Genomic DNA, 20,804 nt, shown 5'->3' with positions numbered 1-20,804 from the left:
CTGATTACAACTACTTATTTGACACAACGCATCTTGAAACCGAGTTCTTCCAGTCGAAGCTACCAACGTCACACGGAAACTGCCTTGACACTTTCTGCGTGCAAAAATAGAGCGTAAGTTTGCTTGCTCACGGCACTGCAGTATGCTTGTCCCGCGTGCATTGATGGCGCGAGTACACGCAGCTACTGCACGCAAAACAAGCGACATTTGACAGTGGAAACGTTGAACCCTGCCCGCGGGCTATTTGAGTATCACTGATTGTGGCGAACAACAGCGCTTTCTGCCCTCTTTGACTGAACCTTAACCGATGGGCACCTAGCAACCCATGCGTCCTAAACCAGTACGATGCAATTCTCAAAAAATCTCGACTGAAGATTAGAATATTTATGAGCACCTTTAAGTATGAAACATTTTGAATTTATCAGCACAGTCGCCGGTCGCTGAATGCGTGGTGTAGGGGCTTTGCGATCATGAAGGTTCGACAGCCGCTAGTGGAAACTTTTTTATTTAAATCTCATATTTATCAAACTAAAAAACATAAATTCCACTGGGTGGATAATTTAAAACTGGTCCAGAAAATATTCCAGTGTGTGAGGATTATCTGAGTACACCTGACCCTTCAGTTTGCCCCACACGAAAAAATCACGTGGAAAGAGATCAGGCGACCGAGACGGTCAAGGAAATGCACTGCTCTGCTGGCTGTCCTCTCCACACAGAACACGGCTCTGTTTACACCAAACAAGACTCTGGCATTAATACGACTGACAAAGTATTTCGAGCATAAGCATTTCAATAACGACAGGTATCTTCAAGCAGAACAGATCGATGCCTTATTTGTTTACAGATTTGGGAATAGAAAATGCTTACGCTTTTTGTGAATAATACTAAAAAACAAGATTTAAGTATTTTTACTTGTGAATTCCGTAAATTCTACAGTTCTCGGTAGACATTTTAACAACGTTCAGCTGAACTAATGTGGATCAAGCCAACCATATTATTCAATTGGTACAACGTAGTCCTTCGTCTAAGCGTGCCTTGCTTATCGCCGACATTATTCAATCTGTAAATTAAGCAAACTGTCAAGGAAAGACAATTATATTTCTGGGATAAAACTAAAATCTGCCGATGGCGTTCTAATTCTGTCAGAGACGACGAAGGATTAGAAAGCGCTCTGAACGAAACAGATAGTTTCTTGAAAAGACGTTAAAGGGGGGAAATCAGCCAAAGTAAACCGAGAGTAATGGAATATAGTCGAATTGAATCAGGTGATAATGGGAGAATTATATTACGAACTAAGACATTAAAATCAATCATGGAGTTTTGCTATTTGGGTGGCAAAATAAATGACGATCGCCGAAGTAGAAAGGATAAAAATTCAGAATGGAAATAGCAAGGAATGCATTTTTGAAACAGAGAAATTTGTTATAAGGAATATGAATTTAAATGTTGGGAAGTCTTTTCTGGAAATATTTGTTTAGCTTCTAAGAATGATACCCAGTACAGACAAGGTACTTTCGACATCTGTGCAACAGAGGTGAGTTGAGATCAGAAGGATAGGACGTATAACTAATAAAGGGATACTGAAACAAATACGGGAAAAAGTAAACTATTGCACAACTTGACTAAAAGAAAGTACCGGTTGATAGGACAGATGCTCGGGCATCAAGGTTCAAATGGTTCAAATGGCTCTGAGCACTATGGGACTTAACATATGAGGTCATCAGTCCCCTAGACTTAGAACTACTTCAACTAACTAGAACTACTAACCTAAGGACATCACACACATCCATGCCCAAGGCAGGATTCGAACCTGCGACCGTAGCAGTAGCGCGGTTCCGGACTGAAGCGCCTAGAATAGCTCGGCCACAGCGGCCGGCAGGCATCAAGAATGCGCGCGCGCGATGATTCTCACCGACCTAGTTTTGTTGACATGTTATTGCTTACCGTGCATAGCTGATGTGACGAAAATGCAAATTATTGTGGAACCACTTTGAGCACCTCTTCTCTGTTAATGTGTGTGATAGGCTACGTGTTAAATGAATCTATTGTCTTGCTGAAACGTCTCGCAGGTACCACGTACTGAGACTTTCTTCAAAATTAGTTGTCACTGTTACTCTACGAGGTTTTCGCTACAAGACGTCCAAGGTCTTTCACTATGACGGGTTCCCATACATACTGCTAATCATATAACAACGCTCTAACTTTTCCCTCACCGATGGATGGGATGTGTTAGACAAGTCACCTTCAGTGTCCTCCGACGTCACCATACCGCACTCCATTACGTTTTTTAACGGCAAACGCAAGAGATGAATTTGTTGCTCGCATTATGAAACTAGCTACGACCGTTAAATTTCACCAAGACGACCTTAGAAGAGCTATGCGAACTGTTGCAAAAAGATAAAACATTTGTTGAAGCTGATTTTTTTCTAACAATTGAAAAGAAGCCGATAATTTATTTACGTGTTTTTGCATCAATCAGTGGTTTTAGTAAGTTATTTTCCACTTCTGATCATTTTTGTGTGTTTCATTTTGCGTATAATACTTGAAGTAACTCTACACCCAGTAACAACTAAATATTAGTTCACATTAACTCGGTATCGTCTACACTGTTGCCTTTTAAAATATGTCTCACTCCTCCTTAAACACATCTTTTGCTAAGCTGTTGCGTAATTAATGCAATTTATTTCACGATTACTATAATTTGGATTATCGTCTGAAGACGAGTCTAGGATCGAAAAACGCTGCGATATCAAGAAAATATAAAACAATCGGTAATAAAATCGTTTATATAAAGTGACCACAACCAGATGAAAAACCATCGATCATGTTTGTAAATCGCGGCAGGAACGCTGTTACCAACACCTGCGTCAACAATAAAAGCTGGCGAAATTGTTGTTACACCTGTCATTGATAAACCAAATGTCATCCTGTGTTTAGAGCGCATCTAGCAAGAAAACATAATATTATCAGAATATACTATCTAATCGAAAGTATCTGCACACCTATCACTGGGCATTAATAATGGATGTGTCCACTCCTCGGCTTTATGATGGCTTGAACTTCGCTAGGACTCTTTCAATGAGGTACCTGAATGTCAGTGGCGAAATGGAAGCCCATTCTTTCTAAGAGCCTAAACCAGGGAAGCTACTGATGGACACTGGGGTCTGGAGTGAAGCCGACGTTCTAACACATCGCAAAGGTTTTTCCACGGGATTGACGTAGGGCCATTCCATTTCGGAAACGTTACTGTCCGCAAACCATTGCCTCACAGATGCTGCTTCATGAAAGACTTCCGCATTTAGCGTTTGCTTAAGCGCAGTGAGGAGACCACACCCCAATCACGAAAAACACCACCATACCGTAACACCACCTCCTCTGTCCTTCGCTAGTGACACTACAAATGATGGTAGATAACTGTCCAAGCATTCGCCGAACCCAAACCCTGCCATCGGGTTGCCACGGAGTATAGCGTTTTTCATCAGTCCTTGTCATTATTTCATCCTCATCACCGGCACGCGCGTCTCCCAATGTGGCGTCGACTGCAATAAGACTCGCACTCGGCGGCCGAACTTCCCCAAATGGTGCTTCCCGGCCAGCAATGCCATACGATCATTTCATTTCCGAATTACTCATTTCCAATCATCCACTGTCCAACCGCGTCGCTCTTAACACTACCTCAAACGTCGCTTACTACTGACTACAGAAATATGTGGCTCCTCATAGGAGCTGCTGAACAATTGTGCCCCATTCTTCTTCCAGCTCCCGACGCACAGTCATTGTGCTAGCTGGACTACTGGTGGTGCTTTGGAACTCACGGGCGATTACTTCGGCTGGTTTCATGCGACTTTTTATAACCACCCTTGACAATGCTCGTCCGTTCCTTTCTGTCAGTATGTCTGCCTGGTCTTGGTTTAGCTATGGTTGATATTTCGCGTCTCCATTTCACAATCACTTCACCAACAGTGGATTTGGGCAGTTTTAGAAGAGTTGAATGTCCCTGATGGATTTGTTTCTCAGGTGACATCACAATACCCATCGCCTACTTTTATACTGGCGGATCTCTTGTGCCAGCCAGTGCACAATTCCGCATTACATAGGGGTCTCCGGATACTTCCGATAAGGCAGTGTATTTGTTACTCATGACATAGGACACCACCAGGGCCATGCAGCTGACGCCAACGGTGTCTCATATTTCAAAACAATTTCTATCACCATACACACGAGACACCTATATATTCTTAGAAACCAACATTCGTACCACTTTTTGCTAGTGTCGTCTAGCATCTTGTCTCATTCATGGTTCCATTCGTACAAGTGCCCTCCTCTCGTAGAAAATCTGTCCAGTCCCCACTCGTAGAAACAAAGTCACGCACCGCAAGATCAGAGACATAGTGAGTGCGTTCATCATTCTGAGGTCCGCTGTGTCCCAGGAGACAGCGTGAAGTTTTTATCTATTTGCTGATTCTCTGTGGCGATGTCAGTTCAGTAACAATCCTGAGGACGTGATTAGGTTCTCTTAACTCTCCGGTTTATTCTCTCTTCAACAGGCACTAGTTCCTCACCATCAACATCCCTGGTTTCTGGACGAGAGGAATTGAAACGAGGAAGTTTTGATGTATAGATACTAACCTATCTTTATTTGAGAGAAGCAGAGAAAATAAATTTTAAGACACTGCACCGTAATTTGTTTTTGACTCTTATGGAGACAGGTTAAGCAATGTAAGCGAGCAGAAAACTTTTCGTTAACTCACCTATACTGCCTTCTCCTTAATTTTTAGAATCAATTTTCACTCGGTAGCGGAATGTACGCCGCAAATAAACATCCTAGCAGATAAAATGTGTGTGCTAGCGGGGGACTCAAATCTTGGACCTTTTGGTTTTGGCAGCAACTGCTCTACCAAACTTCCTTACAAATATTGAACATGTTATTCACGGCACCCACGATGGCAAGTGACTCAGTGAGGACGGTAACCGTAATAAACTCTTCGCTTCTCACAGTCTTCCTCTTCGTCCTTTGATGAAAAATTGAAACTCGGGCAGCAGCTGCAAGCGAAACTAATCGCATTACCACGTTTTGAAAATATTGTAATCTAGTCATGTACTTTATATTCTAAAATTTTTAAAAATGTGTTTATTGTTTCAATGAGTTCATATGCCAGATAGCGTAATTGTTTTAAATTTTTCACCCAAACTTAAGTCTTGGTAGTTTATATGACTTTTCGCAACAAATGTCATATTCGTATTTTCAGGTTCAAGAACCTCCTTTCACATCTATATATCTTTAAAAAGTATGTTGCTAATAAACGTCAACGAAAATTAACGAAATTTGCAATTTTTAAAAATTGTTTTGAGGTGGTCTTGAAGTACCCCTGCCCTCTGTGTACACATTAAGGAAAAAGCGTTGATAGTGCTAAGGTTAAAGGGTTCTGAGCAAAGGAACAACATTAATCCAGGAACGATAAGTCAATCAACGTAACTCCACTGGCACAAAATAGGAAGGCAATAAAGCTAGTTCCTTCGAACTCACATCAATAATTGTGTTTACCACGGATTTTCCAAGTATACCGCTAGCATAAATTTGAAGCACTGAGTGACTGGATAAATGTGGCTCCATACACTAGCTGACGTAGACATCCTCCTGTCAGAAAAGACGAACGAGGCCACCAATTGTAAAATCAGCACAGGAGAAATACATTACCAATAATATCTTAGGCCACTAATGAGATTCCTGAGAGCTTCTCCCACATGTACGCACATACAGTGTGTGCCTGGAGGACTGCTCAATGTTCAGGAATACGGCAGGAACGCTCATTTGAAGCAGAAAAATTTCATATGGACATGTGTCCTATTCCAAACGGTTTCCGAGATCGAACACATTAAATGTCACGTCTGTACGGTTTTCTTGACCAACTTGAAAACCGTGGCCTCTAGCGGAAACGGGAGAGCGACACGAGTACTGAAATCCTCGCGCGACGTGCATGCGCTGTACTTGTGAAGTTTCTGTAGGCCAATTTGAGGTAGTTCGACTTGATAGACGACAAGTGTCCTGCATCAAATTGTTGATCTCGATTTCCTCTACATTACCGCGGTACATGGTAAACAATGAAAAAGTAAATAATAATACAAAATTAAATGTGTCGTATCTCGGAAACCATTCGGAATAGGGCTAATGTCCGCACGGAGTTTTTTGCTTCACGTGATCGTTCCCATCATGTCCCTGGATAATGACCATTCCTTCTGGGACACCCTGCATTATGACAAATAACAACAGCACGACACAACTTCCCGTATATAAACTAAAACTAAGACGATTTTTGTAATATAAATTTGAACCGCAGCGCGTCCGGAGGCCTATTAACGGCACGGAGGCCGACAGTTATGAGTACAGCGCTCCAATATGTGATGTCTGGAGTAGGTGTGGCGGTTATCGGTAAAAAAACAAGCGGTTTTCAGTTACACCGGTGCTTTTCCATCTTTAATTTAACCTGTTTGCCAAAAACGCTCAAATAACCATTTTCTGAAATATCCGATTTCCGGTTTTTTATTACTATTACTTCTAGCGATAAACATGGACTTCGAACGGAGATTGAAAAATTCAAATGGGGGTGAAGGTCACGATCGATATGTGGTTGAGGCTTTGGCAGAAATTGGTTCAAAAATGGTTCAAATGGCTCTGAGCACTATGGGACTTAACATCTATGGTCATCACACAACACCCAGTCATCACGAGGCAGAGAAAATCCCTGACCCCGCCGGGAATCGAACCCGGGAACCAGGGCGTGGGAAGCGAGAACGCTACCGCACGACCACGAGCTGCGGACAAGAAATTGGTCTTCCTGTCTTCAGCAAAGATTGAGTAGGTGAAGAACATGAGCGCGACGACAGCGAGAGCAAAAGAAGTTGACGACTTCCTTGCAACGTCACTTTTGGATGGTATCAATTTTTCATCCAGAAGCAACCGCAGAATTAAGGTTTCAGCTATTATCCCAAGTTTGTAGCACATCACCTTTCAAGAATGTTTCCTTCTTGTACGATGTCGCAAGTTTCTTGTCCTCCCATTTTTAAACTGAGCATTGTACTTCACTGCTACCGCATTTCGTAAAATACTTCCACAAACTAACGATTGTTCTAATCTGGAATACAACTGATGTCCTAGGACGACAGAGGCAAACTACCGTGTGGGCCACATGGGGGCAAAGTCTCGCATACAGCCCGTACACGCGTACCGTCTAATAGTCCACGCCGCACACCACCTTGTGGATTATTACTTCTGCAGCGCTGTACCAATTCTTATGTCAAGTGCTTGTAGTTAGTTTCTACATGTAGACGTAATTATTAAAATAGTGCTGATTGCTTTTCCCAGTTTCTATAATATTCCAAAGCAACGGAAATTTTACGAATAAACATTACTCTTTTATTAAAATGAGATTATTCAAAAAAATTTTAGCACTGCTGGTATGGTAAATTTATATGCTGATATTTACCCGGTTATTAGTAAAAAAGATTAAAGAAAAACTTGTTCTAAGAGAGACCAAACAAATACCGAAAAAGCCCTAGTGTAAAGTGCACTGCTATAGGAAAACCCGCAGTGTAGGCACGGCGCACATCGGAGTGGCAAGGCCGGCCATTTGTGACCGAGCGGTTCTAGGCGCTTCAGTCCGGAACAGCGCTGCTGCTACGGTCGCAGGTTCGAATCCTGCCTCGGGCATGGATGAATGTGGTGTCCTTAGGTTAACTAGGTTGAAGTAGGTCTAAGTATAGGGGACTGATGACCTCAGATGTTAAGTTCCATAGTGCTCAGAGCCATTTGAACCATTTGGAGTGGCAAGTAGCGTGGTGCGCGGCGTGCATCTTCATTGCAACTTCACATGGGGCACTCACCGTCAAGCACACGACATACATATTTGTAAATTCGCTCGTATCTATCCGCGGATTTGTCAAACTAGCCCATACACAATCCAACATGTCCGTAAATTTAGCCTTACGTTTGAAGCAGACGCTGTTCGTTTATGTCGTGTATGCTGTATTTTGACACGAGTGTTAATAGCTACTAATGCAGATAAAGCTTTTCCAGTATTTCATAAAATGCATTTTAACCATCAGCTGTTAATTGCCTCATTAGTCATCTAACCGTTATTAACCATTATGGTGCTTAATAACCGAAACCGATAGATGATTAATGGGACAATAAATAGCTGATGGTTAAAATCCATTTTATAAAATACTTTACGGCAGTTGGACCCCGCCTTATGGAAATATTAACATTTCCTGCATTGAAACTTCCTGGCAGATTAAAACTGTGCCGGACCGAGACTCGAACTCGGGACCTTTGCCTTTCGCGGGCAAGTGCTTTACCAACTGAGCTACCCAAGCACGACTCACGCCCCGTCCTCACAGCTTTACTTCTGCCAGTACCTCGCCTCCTACCTTCCAAACTTTACAGAAGCTCTCCTGTGAACCTTGCAGAACTAGCACTCCTGAAAGAAGGGATATTGCGGAGACATGGCTTAGCCACAGCCTGGGGGATATTTCCAGAAAGAGAGTTTCACTCTGCAGCGGAGTGTGCGCTGATATGAAACTTCCTGGCAGATTAAAACTGTGTGCCGAACCGAGACTCGAACTCGGGACCTTTGTCTTTCGCGGGCATGTGCTCTACCAGCTCATATCAGCGCACACTCCGCAGCAGAGTGAGAATCTCATCCTGGAAACATCCCCCAGGCTGTGGCTTAGCCATGTCTCCGCAATATCCTTTCTTTCAGGAGTGCTAGTTCTGCAAGGTTCGCAGGAGAGCTTCTGTGAAGTTTGGAAGGTAGGAGGCAAGGTACTGGCAGAAGTAAAGCTGTGAGGACGGGGCGTGAGTCGTGCTTGGGTAGCTCAGTTGGTAGAGCACTTGCCCGCGAAAGGCAAAGGTCCCCAGTTCGAGTCTCGGTCCGGCACACAGTTTTAATCTGCCAGGAAGTTTCATATCAGCGCACACTCCGCTGCAGAGTGAAAATCTCATTCTGGACTTCCTGCATTGTCTCTGGTCCAGGGAATGGTTCAAAATGAGAGAGAAATACACACATGAAAACATGTTAAAGAAAATGTTACACTCGGAACCCGATGATTACACGAACTTTCTCCGAGCGGAAAGTGAAAATTTTAACAACTTGTTTAGCGTTACTTCGCCCTCACATCGAAAAAGAATACTAAAGTATGTGAAAATTTATTTTCTTCTGCTTAGTCCTCTAATGGACAGTCCGTTACAATACTACAGCGTGGGAACATGTAGCCTATATCATCCGAGGAAGGACCGGAAAACTTAGATTTTTTTTATTATTATTTTTTATTTTCAGTCAACATCTCTCTCAAATGCCGCTCTATGTTTGACAAACACGCCAAACAGTAAGGAACACGGTCACCTATTACCAAACATAGTAAAGTTTGACAAAATGTCTGATGTGCACGAGATCCTTAAACGAGTAAAGGCTCACCAGGGTGCGACGTTAACTGCGTCGTGTGGCATACCGCACCACTGCCAGATGAATGCAGTGTGTTCCACTTTTTGTCATGTGCCAGTTTAGAATGCCTGTGCGGTTTTTTCTGTATCTAGGAAAATGAGACAAAATTCTAAAGTTCAGTATTTATTTTTGTGTTTTTACGATCACAGCAGTGCTGAATGCGATAACAGGAATGCTCAAAATAAGCTGAATGCGATAACAGGAATGCTCAAAATAAAAGTGCGGGAAAGAATTCCTAGTGAAATGTCAGGCAGAGTCAGTAACTGGAATTCGTTTGTTTGTGGAAGAAAATGAAGATACGTAACTAAACAGAGCTGCGTACGGTGGCTTTCTGCAAATGTCTAAAAATCACCTCACGGATTTGCCGAATCCAATGTAATACTGGATCCTTTCGGGATATCGCTACATACATATTTTGTTCTGCAAAGACAATGCTCCACTTGGGCTAAGAAAGAAACTACAGAGCAGATTAATCAATTTCACAGCACTGTTTGTACGTTGCTTGAGGTCTCAATATAGTGAGTTACACTGTGCTTCAGACATGACTCAGAAATAAACTATCATAAATCCCTATAAAGTTATGAAGCAAACAAACAGCTTGGACTATCACATCGATTTTACTCATGTCAAGAGTTTATTGAAATAACCAACACCCAGATCTTCGATGGAAGCAAACCATCTGCAACCGAAAACAGGTAGCAAGATGACTGGAATTATAAAATGTTGTTGCTGGTTTGGCACCTTGACGTACTTTCCTTCGAAGCTGTCAATATAGCCCGGTAGATTCCATAATTCTAACGATTAGCTGTATCTTCCAGAATTATTGATTTGGTATTGTTAAATATTGGAATGCACGCTGCTGAGGTTCTATTGCCTTTGACGTGTCAGCCGCAATTCTTTGAATGGTCGTGTGTCACCAGAAAAAATAAAAGTAAAGCAGAATTCAAATTCAAAACTTTGAGCATTTGAAAAGCTGACAAAGCGAACCCACCATAGGTTGCTATCTCTAACACAGACGAAACTTCGTTGGAGCCGCGCTGTCTTAGACGCCTTGCCACGGTTCGCGCGGCTCCCCCTGTCGGAGGGAAGTTAAGGGGATACGGAATCACCTATCCCCGCAATGTTAATATATGCCTACTATAGGGAACATTTTCTCACAAACTACTGGAGACAGAGAGGTAAAAATTTTACTGTATGTGCATTCATATGTTACAACAATACTGAAACAACAGTTTATTGTCAAAGTATTTTCTTACAGAGATATTGTACATTTATTTTTAAGTAAATTTTTTCCATCGCTTTTTACTAGACTATCACCCCTAAGTCTTTTGTAAATCAAGTAATTAAAAAATCGTTGTTTCAGTATGTAATAGGGACCTATGTCACTACGTCATAAAAATTTCAGACTTCTAGGTTGACCAGTACCTGAGATAATGTTCCTAGATGAAGTAAAAAGTAAACTTACGGGAAACGGAGAAAGAAGATTAAAACATTCCTGATCCGTAGCTAATACCCCCTTCACAGTCTTCATAATCATCTTCAAGTCTTCTTTTGGCACCCCTCTGCACCTGTCTTGCTTTTTTCACTAATGTCTTGATTATATTATCAGCATGCCTTAGTCTGTGCTGATCTAAAAAGAACATAGCACGTACCGTACGGGAACCAACACACATACCCAACTTTTGAAGGACCTGGCATTTAGTTATATTTCCAAGATTGAAGGTTGCCACAGCATCATAAACACCAAAATGTAGTGTATTAATTCCGACAAACACTGTTTTTGGGAGACGATGCCATATCACACTATTCAAGCACTCGTTGGGGTTCTGCGTTTTTCCGTGAAGACATTTCATCAGAAGACTTCTGTCAGCCAGATCTCTGAAAATGGGCTTTATTTCTGCCATGATGGCTGATGGTAGACTGTGGTGGTGAATGTATTTCTCTCCTGTTGTTAGTCCCCTATTGTATTTACACCAGCTGTTTTCACCTTTGGGGCACAAACCATGTTGTGGATGCTCATCCGTGGATGCGGTGTGGAAATATAAAGCCCATATAGCTCTCCTCATTTCTTCAAGATTGCCTGTATTTTGCCTGATTGCAAGGCCATAGCAGTTCTGAATGTGGTCTATTATGGAATCAGTCAATCTTCCTCTGCCATCCAAGGTTTTCCCATCATCTAGTTTTTTCCCTTTCATAACTGATTTTAACCTTCTCAGCCTGGCACCCATTCTCTTCTGCACATGTCCTATACATTCAAGTTTGCTTATATTTACACTGTTCCCATATGGTTTGCTTTCCAAAACTTCTTTGAATGCTTTAGAGTCACCATCTCCCAGATATTTGACATAGCTAACATTATACCACTGTGAAGAGCGATGAAAAATTTTCTTCACCCCAGCAACCTCCATGCCACCACTACTACCATAATAATTAGCAATACAGTCATCACTGTGTTCATTTTTCAGCCTGCCTGTGCACCTACAGTATTTAGACATTATTGCAACATCAATAACCTTGCCAGTATCAACACTAGTTGCTGTTACAACACCATTGTTGGAGGTGTGGCCCCTTTTCTGCCACGTGCCATCAAACGCCACTGTGAGGTCACGACTGCCGTCATTTTCTTCCACTGCTTCTTCCACAGCAACCTGCATTGACTTCTGTGCTACATCTTCAACTGCAGATCCTAGTACATAATTGTAAGCTTCAAACTTTGAAGGTGCACTTGGAAGATTTAGAACACCACATAGCATATCACCAGCTGCTTTGCCCTTACCAATTGCTCGCAATCCATAAACTAACCTAATATTTACACTATAAAGTTCAGTTTTCTTGTATCCATTATTTACAGTTCTGAAACCGAACTTGGAAACTTACAGCTGTATTTACAAACACTGCATATTAAATTAAACTGGGCAGCCAGGCCAACATGGGATTCTACTTTCAGAGAAACGTTTCCATGACATTTTTTGCAGCACAAACTGTTTTCAAGAGCTTCACACAATATATTCGTATCAATTAGTTCAAAAACTTCATTCCCTCTATCAAGTAAATTATATTTCTCTTCCAAATCTCTTAGTTTTTTATGAGAAGCACTGTTTTCATTTGGTGTAAGTTCGTTCGGCAAATCAGTAATAAGTGGATTCACATTTTCCAACAGTGATGATGATGAACTGCTTTGCTTTGCTAATGAATCATTATTTCTTTTCTTTTGCCAGTTCACACGCTTTTTAAATACTTTTGCTTTAGCTCTAGGCATTTTCACTGCGAAAAATGAAGCACTAAATACGAAATAACTCGACAACAACTACTTTCTTATATCACACTGTTTACAAAACAGTCCCGCCACAAAGTCAAAGAGTAACTTGAGGAAACCAGAGAGAAACATTTTCGGGCAACTAGTGTATAAATAGTCGCTGGAAACAGGGATATTTGAATTCATGTCACTTTAAAGGTACTGCCAAACCAAAAAGTTCATGGTCAGCCACGAGAGACGTGTATAACTAAAGCGCAATACCCGATCTCACAAATATATAAAAATAAAATAGTTATAATTGTAATAGAGCTATGTATGATACGTCATTTTAAAGAGGAAACATGGCAGAATACGCCAATAAAAAAAATTCGATTTTTTAACCCAAAATCCGATTCCGTGTCCCCTTAAGAAATATCGCAGCTATTATTCCGCAACTGGACACTGCACACGACACAAGTCACCCACTGAGGGTGAAGAGACATCTCGATCGCGATATGAGGATTCTCAGATCCCCAAATGCGCCAATTTTGCTTACTGACGAACCCATCCAAATGGAAGTGGGCTTCGTCACTAAACCAAACCATATTCACATCCAAAATTCCTATCATGCCCCGCTGACAATGGTGCAGTTTGAATGTCATAACGAAAACCGTTCAGAAGTTATGACGATTTCATTTTTTGTAGTTCAATAATTGTCATACTGTACGTTATTATGAAGAAATTCAAGAGTTTTACAGAAATATGCAAAAACTCGCACATTAATTTGTAAGCGATATTTTTATCTAAGTTTTTGAATCAACCAAACCAATTTTCCACTTTTTCACCAACAAAAACATATTGTCGATTGGCACTAAAAAGCCACAACAGCAGGTGAAGACATTCAAAAAAGAGCACTTCTCTGAACAAAAGTTAAACAGTTTTACGATAAAAAAAGACAGTCACAGCAAATTACTAAAGATCACCGACCAACCACTTAATCAACCTAGGTATGGTGACTAAAAGAAGTCGCTGCTTCAAGATCGCAAAGTCCCGGATTCGATTCCAGGCCCGGTGGGCGATTTTCTTCGCGCTAGGACGAGTCTTTGTATTGTCCTAAATAATTTCATCTCAACTTCATTGACGCAAAAGTCAAATAGAAAGACTAGCACCAGGTGGCCGTGCAACCCCACACAGGGTCTCCCGGCCAGTAATACCATACGATCATTATACTGATTATAAAGTTACAGAAATACTTTTGGGCGATGCTGCCAACTTCGTTGTCCCATGTGTAATGTGGATTTTAAAATGTGTCAATCTGAAGCTAAAAAACTCACAAGGGACCAAATGTCTTCTCGGTGAAAAAGCATTACTATGTACGGGCAACCTTCAGTACATGCTTTGTTTCACACCAGCAGTGTGATCCTTTTAATGCGATTCCTATTGCCAACCGCCGCATGAAATATCTTCCCTACCTCTACACGTCTTCCAATTCATGGCGTATGTTCAGTGAAATGAGGTCCGCCACCTTAGCTGAGTGGTCAGCGCGTCTGGCTGCCATACAGGGGGCTCGCGTTCGATTCCCAGCTGGTGGCTGGGTGTTGTGTTGTCCTCATAATCATTTCGTTGTCATCGACACGCAAGTCGAACAGTAGGGCGTCAACTTTAAAGACATGCAACGCGGTGGTCTAATTTTCCCAAGAGGGGGACCCCCATCATCAATGCCACACAATCATTTCATTTCATTGGTGTCAACACAGTACGAATTTTATTTATTCCACATTTCAACAAAATAAGAATATTCTGAAGAGAACGCACAACGTAATTCTTACGTATCACTTAGTACGCCCGCTGCTCAGTAGTGTACCGGTAAACGCTATGTGGAGGGATGGAGACAAAGATTAACACCGACAACTCAACATGAAAACGAACCATGAGCTTATCTGTACATAACATAACGAATAACAAGAAAACAATGCGAAAACTTTGTAAGTATATACGGTTTCACCTTCCAAGAAAGCTACGAAAAACATCAAATTCCTTTAACTAATCTGCTTTATACTGCTTTGATATCCATCTTGTTTATACACGCCTTATAAAGTAACAGAACAGTATTTTTCCTGCAAGAATCTACCTATATTCTCGTTAAATCTACATTATAATTTCTGAATACTATCTAGCTCCTATATAATTCTACCTAGCGGCACGCAAATTAATTTATGGAGTTATCACCACCGAGTGATAAATGCATTCTTTTATTGAAACCTGCGAGACATCTGAACTGACAATAAAAAAATATGAACTCGGTAGCTGTACGATTACACAATGATTTTTTCTCCCTTGTCTACCATTTATTTATAGAAAACAAAACGTATGATCACACATGAGCTGGCAGAGAGCTGAGTCTTCTCTGTAAAACGAAGTCGACGTACAGACACCACAACTGTTTTGCAAGGCTTTTCCATTTAATTGTTTTTTTTTTCTTTTTAACCTCATTGAGGTAAACTACGAAGAAACATAATAGCTACGATGAAAGACGAGGAAAATTTTCCGTGGCCTTGTTATAAGGATCCATTCGAAAAATTGGGCTTGTCTGATAAAATATCGAAAAATATGAGGAATGAGAGAGGCGCGCGTATGAAGATGCGGAACATTTTAGACGTTCCCATCAGAACAACAACTCTGTAACATACAAACAAAGCGGGAAACTTGAAAACTGTAATTATCATTGGGTAACTTATGCATAAAATCTACACATTTGGTTTAAAGTGTTTTCGGGTAAACACTTTCGTCGACTAGTTGCTCAACCGGGTGAGTCTTCCTCATATTATATTACTATAAACTACAAGAATAAGTAACAATTTGTAATTATTCTTTTACGGCAAGGAATATTTCATACACCACTGATACGACTTTTAATTCAGCGTTGTCAACAATAAAAGCAAGAAACACAATTTTTACCTGTTACTCATAAAATAATTATGCTGTTTTTGTTTTTAATCAGCAGTATTAATTATGACTGAACAAATGGTTATTTATGTATTATATACGAAAAGCGTAACATTGTGGATATTCTACAGAATCTTGTAGAACATCAATAGTATTATATATTTCACTTATAATTATGAAACTACGAGCAAGATGCACGGAGGAAAGCTCGCACTCTCATTTATTATATATTTAGTAACTAGTGTCGAAAGATGATATAACACAGGAAGTAAGGCGATAAAACTGCACCGATTTCCGATGATTAGCAGTCAGTGACTTAATTCTTTTCGTGTAAATAACACGACAGTGCCGATACGAACCACCATTCTATGACCGCTCAGAGTTTATAACGAATGACCCAACAAAAATCCCACAAAGTCTACACCGATGTCCATGTCTACTACAGAACATGGAAATAATTACTGCCATTAAGATAAAAGTAGGATGCAACCTAAGAGCGCGCGTTGATTCAATTGCGGTTTGCAGGAAGAGTTGTCGCCGTTTCGGCGTACCTTCATTTTATTTGGCCTTCACCAATATAACACTATTTAGCCACGGGCGATCAACACTGCCTCTCCGCTCTTCATTTCTATAATCTTACTGCCGGTTTTTCTTACCCATACGTACTAGTGTGCACATCTATTACAACAGTAGTAATCATATTAGTTACATGTAACATTCGTATCCGTCATAAACAAGTCCTTGTTTTTGTCCCCGTTCGAGTAGGCCGTACGCACAGCCTGAGGTTTGAAAGTGTGTGGAAAACAATACAAGACAAAGTTGTATTTACAGAATTAATAACGCAAAAAATAAGTGCATCTTCACAACTAAATATATTCCCATGAAAGACAATGCTAAAGGAGTACCCCCATCGTCAGCCACAAAATTGGCCAAGGAAAGTAATGTTTTGGTCAGATGAAGTGAAAATAATGAATCTTTAACAGACATAATGAGATGAAACTCACTCCGCTGCAGAGTGAAAATCTCATTCTGGAGACATAAGAATTCAACAACTTTTTTTAACAAATGAAAATTCATATTTCTTTCCCAAAACAAAAATAATGATTTAGTCTGAATATGTAGAGATCTACTATTTTATGAGTTTTGTTTGTTTAAGTTATCAGATGATAATTCTGTATTCTAAATCACAAACAATGTTTAGAAAATAAGAATGACAACAAACCTTTCAATGTCCAGTTGCAGTCACTGCTGGTAGACGCATCCGAAAATCCCGCCTCGGAATGATTGACGGACGTCAACAAGAAGCACAACAATAACACACGTCAACGGGCAGTCACGCTATAAATACACCACAGCCGGCGCCTTTCGCATGTCAGTACACAGCTTCCAGTCCGCCAAGGCTAAATACCAAACTACAAATAATGTTCGCTCTTTATTTCACTTTTTCTGATGCAGCGTATACTGCTACAATTACGAGGAGATAAGCTCCCGGGTCTGCAGTACATGCAACTACCGCAGCGAAGCTACGTGGGTGGGTTATTTTTCAAAAATTGCTCGCTGTGCTAAACAACACTACCGACAGTTGAGTGGCAGCTTACCTAGGTGTCACTCTTCGTCATTAATGGCGGTCGTCTCCTCCCAGTCTCCTCCGCTGCGCCGCTCTTGTTATGCTGGGGTATTCGGAAATGAGACGGCTTTCACCAACGCTTACAAAACAGACCGTTTAAAGAATAAACTTGATTTTGTAATCATAACTCGTTTAGAATTATGATAATATATGTCAGTTTATACCAAAAAGGTGCGTATAACATGAATTTTAAACAGTTCTCTTGTTTCAGTTCCGACAGTCTCCGTAAGGCTCACATTGAAGGTCGTCCCCTCTTCAATAACTGTCGGTGAGACAGAGCTGAATTGCCTTTAAAAATAGAACTATCCCTGCAAAAACGTGAAAAATTTAAGCGTGACCTTCACACACGCTTTATGTATCCAGCTCATTCGAAAACAGAACGTAAAATACGCGGAAATTCATGAAATCCGAGAGACACCATAATAATATTTGGCTACGCCCACTATGACGTAGGGTGCGGAGCTACACATGTTCCGGTCCACACACTGCATTCCTTGACGTAACTCACAGCCTACTATATTTTAGGTTATGTCTTCATTTGTTCAACAACGAAGTTGTTCCATTAACATCGTTACATTTGCGTACATTACTATCAACTACAAGAATATGTGACAATTTGTAATTATTCTTTTACGGCAAGGAATATTTCATACACCACTGATAAGACTTTTAATTCAGCGTTGCCAACTGAGAATCCAACATCTTTGGTTAGGAGTACTTGTTTGGGTGCTGCAAGTTCAAAATAACGAAGTATTGAAGCTAGTGGCTGTGAAATAAGTGACAAAATGAGTCGTGCAGCACAAGCAGTGCCTGCGGAAGATATAAACGGAGACGGCAGATGGTTGAGTATGGTAAATAGATCATTTAAGTAGAACCGGCTTAGGTGTTGTATATTGGTTATGTTCCAGTGTGTCAGTAAATATTACATCTGTCATATTATTGTAGTCTGGTTGAGATCGTATTGTGTAAGATCGTTTTTGTTGCGATCTTTCAGCATAATAGGTTCCTCCTAGAGACCAAAGAAAAGGAACCTGAAGTAATATTCATCGGAGATTCAATTATACAAAACCTTGTCAACAGTGAGATGTGGATCAAAGACTTTATACCGCTGCATTCACTTAACTTCGGTATTGGAGGTGATCAAACACAGCATGTTTTGTGGCGGATTAAAAATGGAGAATTAGACCATGTTAGCCCTAAGGTAATCACTCTTTTTATCTTTGGCCCCGAATGGTTGTGTTGTCTACTGTGAGGATCTTGTAATGAAGATATTGTGTGTGTTCAAACACAATGTCAACAATAATAACATGACAGGAACTGTGAACATAATCATTAATGGTTTTGTCGCAGTTGTCAGTGTATTGTTAATAAAATAATCCAAAGAAGCCAAGGGGACATTGGTTCACATTCCTATCTGATAAGTACTGTTTGGTTTTAGTTTTACACCAGCTTGTACAACCCAATGCTGTTCTTAGAAGTGTGAAGAATGGTGAAGGTTCTGTGTAGGTTCAGTTGTTTCATTTCTGTGAATTACAAGGTCTATACTAAGTCAATGGAACAATTTCAAGTCAGCATGCACATTCAGTTATCTAGGTATTCCCGCCAGCAAACTGAATTTTTCACTATGGTATTCTCATTCACACTTACAGAAGTGTCAAAGATAGCTATGGTAAACATGAAGAAAAAATAATGCAATTGAGGACCCTCTCGTTCTTGCCCAAATTTTTCGAGGGTCTGGAATACTTTCTGTGTGAGAAATTGTATAAAATCATGTTATCCACCATTCAAAATTGATGTGCATGAGTCCTTGGAAGAATGTGTCCTGTTTGCATGCAAAGTTGGCCCCTCCCCTCTTATGCAAGAATTCCTTTTAAGTTGTGGAATTTTTATGATCAACATTTCTCTCAAAATTCTATCTGGAGATGGTGAATGGTCACCTGACACACACACAAATCAGAGATCAGCTGCTGACCATTGATGCTATCAACGTGGCAACTAATTAAGCCCTTAGTAATCACTATTGTGATTATTGTGTCATACGGTCACGTGTAAATTAATTACCAAATCATTGCGTCCCTCGTGGACGTTGATGTTGGGGATGGGGGTGTTCATGTTATTATACCTTCAGACATATTAAAAACTTGAATATGTCAGACCAATTGCAAGACTGCAAGTTAGGTTTCGTCATGATTCTAAATATGTCTGCAGAACGTGTTCTGTTAACGACAAAGATTGTCATGACAAATTTATTGCATTTGTCAACTCACAACAAAACTGATCTTCCAAGCTAATTTAGAAGACAGCTAAATAGCAATGTCTGCCAACTCACTCTTCATTCAAAAAAAAACACTGTAGAGAACGGTGAGACTGGTTGAAGCAGAAGAGTTGTATTTTCAAGTCCACTTAACCAAATTTTGCAACATTTTCCATCACCTCTGTTCCACATAATAGTGTAAAAATGTGCAAGAAAGTGTGTTTTTGTAGCAGTGTTACATTCATTATCCTCCTTCACACCATAAGTATCTATTTTAGTTGTTATTGTATATTTGTAACTGCATAAAATGGAAGTGTTTTTGCCTTGAAGTTCATTTTGTAACACCTGAAGGAAAAAAATCATTAATTTGTATCTACTTATTTGTACTTTAATCATTTGGCATAACAGTATCAGAAGAGTCTGATATATTACAGAAATAATATATATATAATAATATAAATAATCAATTATTGACAATACAATGTAAACAGATAATAACTCTACTCACCATGCCGCAGCCCAGAAGGAGCCATGGGCTCCAGAAGCTTGTAGAAGTTAAACTGTGTGTGTGTGTGTGTTTGTGTGTTTCTCCTGTCGCTGCTTGGCGAGTAGAAATAATATATTATACACATGTAAAAGTATACAAACTAGGATAGGATTAAGCAAGGATGGGTCAGGAAGCTGGACATGGCCTTATAATTGGAACCATCCTAGCATTCATCTTAGCAGTGTGGGAAAACAATGGAAACTCAAGACAAGGTTAGCCATAGAGGGGATGAGCCCCACTCCTTCCTAATTTAAGTCTGTTGTATTAACAGTGCATTAGCCATCTCGTCTGATATATTATTTGAAAATAAAACCACATGCATCTAGTCTACAAGAATGTTAAATCATGTGCAATAAGTATAATCATTGGTATAAACTTTGTTATATTGCACTTAAGAAAAGTATAAACAGACTAACACCTACCAAAGCTGTGTATCTGCCACAGCTATTCTTGCACCTGATTTCCTTCTCTGAAGTTGTATATTGCACTGCATCTGAAACAGAGAAAACAGGAAACTGACTGCAGAAATAGTCTTCTGCAAAGACATTCACAGGAAATCTATCAACAGATTAAAAAGTACTCAACAAAAATGGGGGCCTTGTATTTCTGTAATCTATTCACTTACACTGTAGAAACCTTTCTCGAAAAGTAATGTTTGTAACTCTGCTCTAAAAGCAAATCTCTTCTCCAACTGC

The 20,804-nt window shown here is 40.3% G+C and overlaps 2 protein-coding genes across 2 annotated transcripts in view; one reads left to right on the top strand and one right to left on the bottom strand.

Moving 5' to 3' along the window:
- The window catches only part of LOC124711126 (homeobox protein PKNOX1-like), a 731,542-nt gene extending 713,820 nt beyond the window's left edge, over positions 1-17,722 (bottom strand). Inside the window, exon 1 of the mRNA XM_047241014.1 lies at positions 16,904-17,722. The gene's annotated coding sequence lies outside the window, so the exon portion shown is untranslated. The remainder of the gene's footprint in view (positions 1-16,903) is intronic.
- A 112-nt stretch (positions 17,723-17,834) lies between these two features.
- LOC124711427 (platelet-activating factor acetylhydrolase IB subunit alpha1) overlaps positions 17,835-20,804 on the top strand; it is a 49,879-nt gene continuing 46,909 nt past the window's right edge. Inside the window, exons 1-2 of the mRNA XM_047241495.1 lie at positions 17,835-18,159; positions 18,303-18,509. Coding sequence (XP_047097451.1) covers positions 18,094-18,159; positions 18,303-18,509 — 273 coding nt within the window. The 5' untranslated portion in view covers positions 17,835-18,093. The remainder of the gene's footprint in view (positions 18,160-18,302; positions 18,510-20,804) is intronic.

This window comes from Schistocerca piceifrons, chromosome 8 (genome assembly GCF_021461385.2).
Source record: "Schistocerca piceifrons isolate TAMUIC-IGC-003096 chromosome 8, iqSchPice1.1, whole genome shotgun sequence".
In the NCBI taxonomy this organism is placed as follows: Eukaryota; Metazoa; Arthropoda; class Insecta; order Orthoptera; family Acrididae; genus Schistocerca; species Schistocerca piceifrons.
The sequence above is the reverse complement of the archived record's forward strand: the minus strand, read 5'-3'. Positions and strand labels throughout refer to the sequence as shown.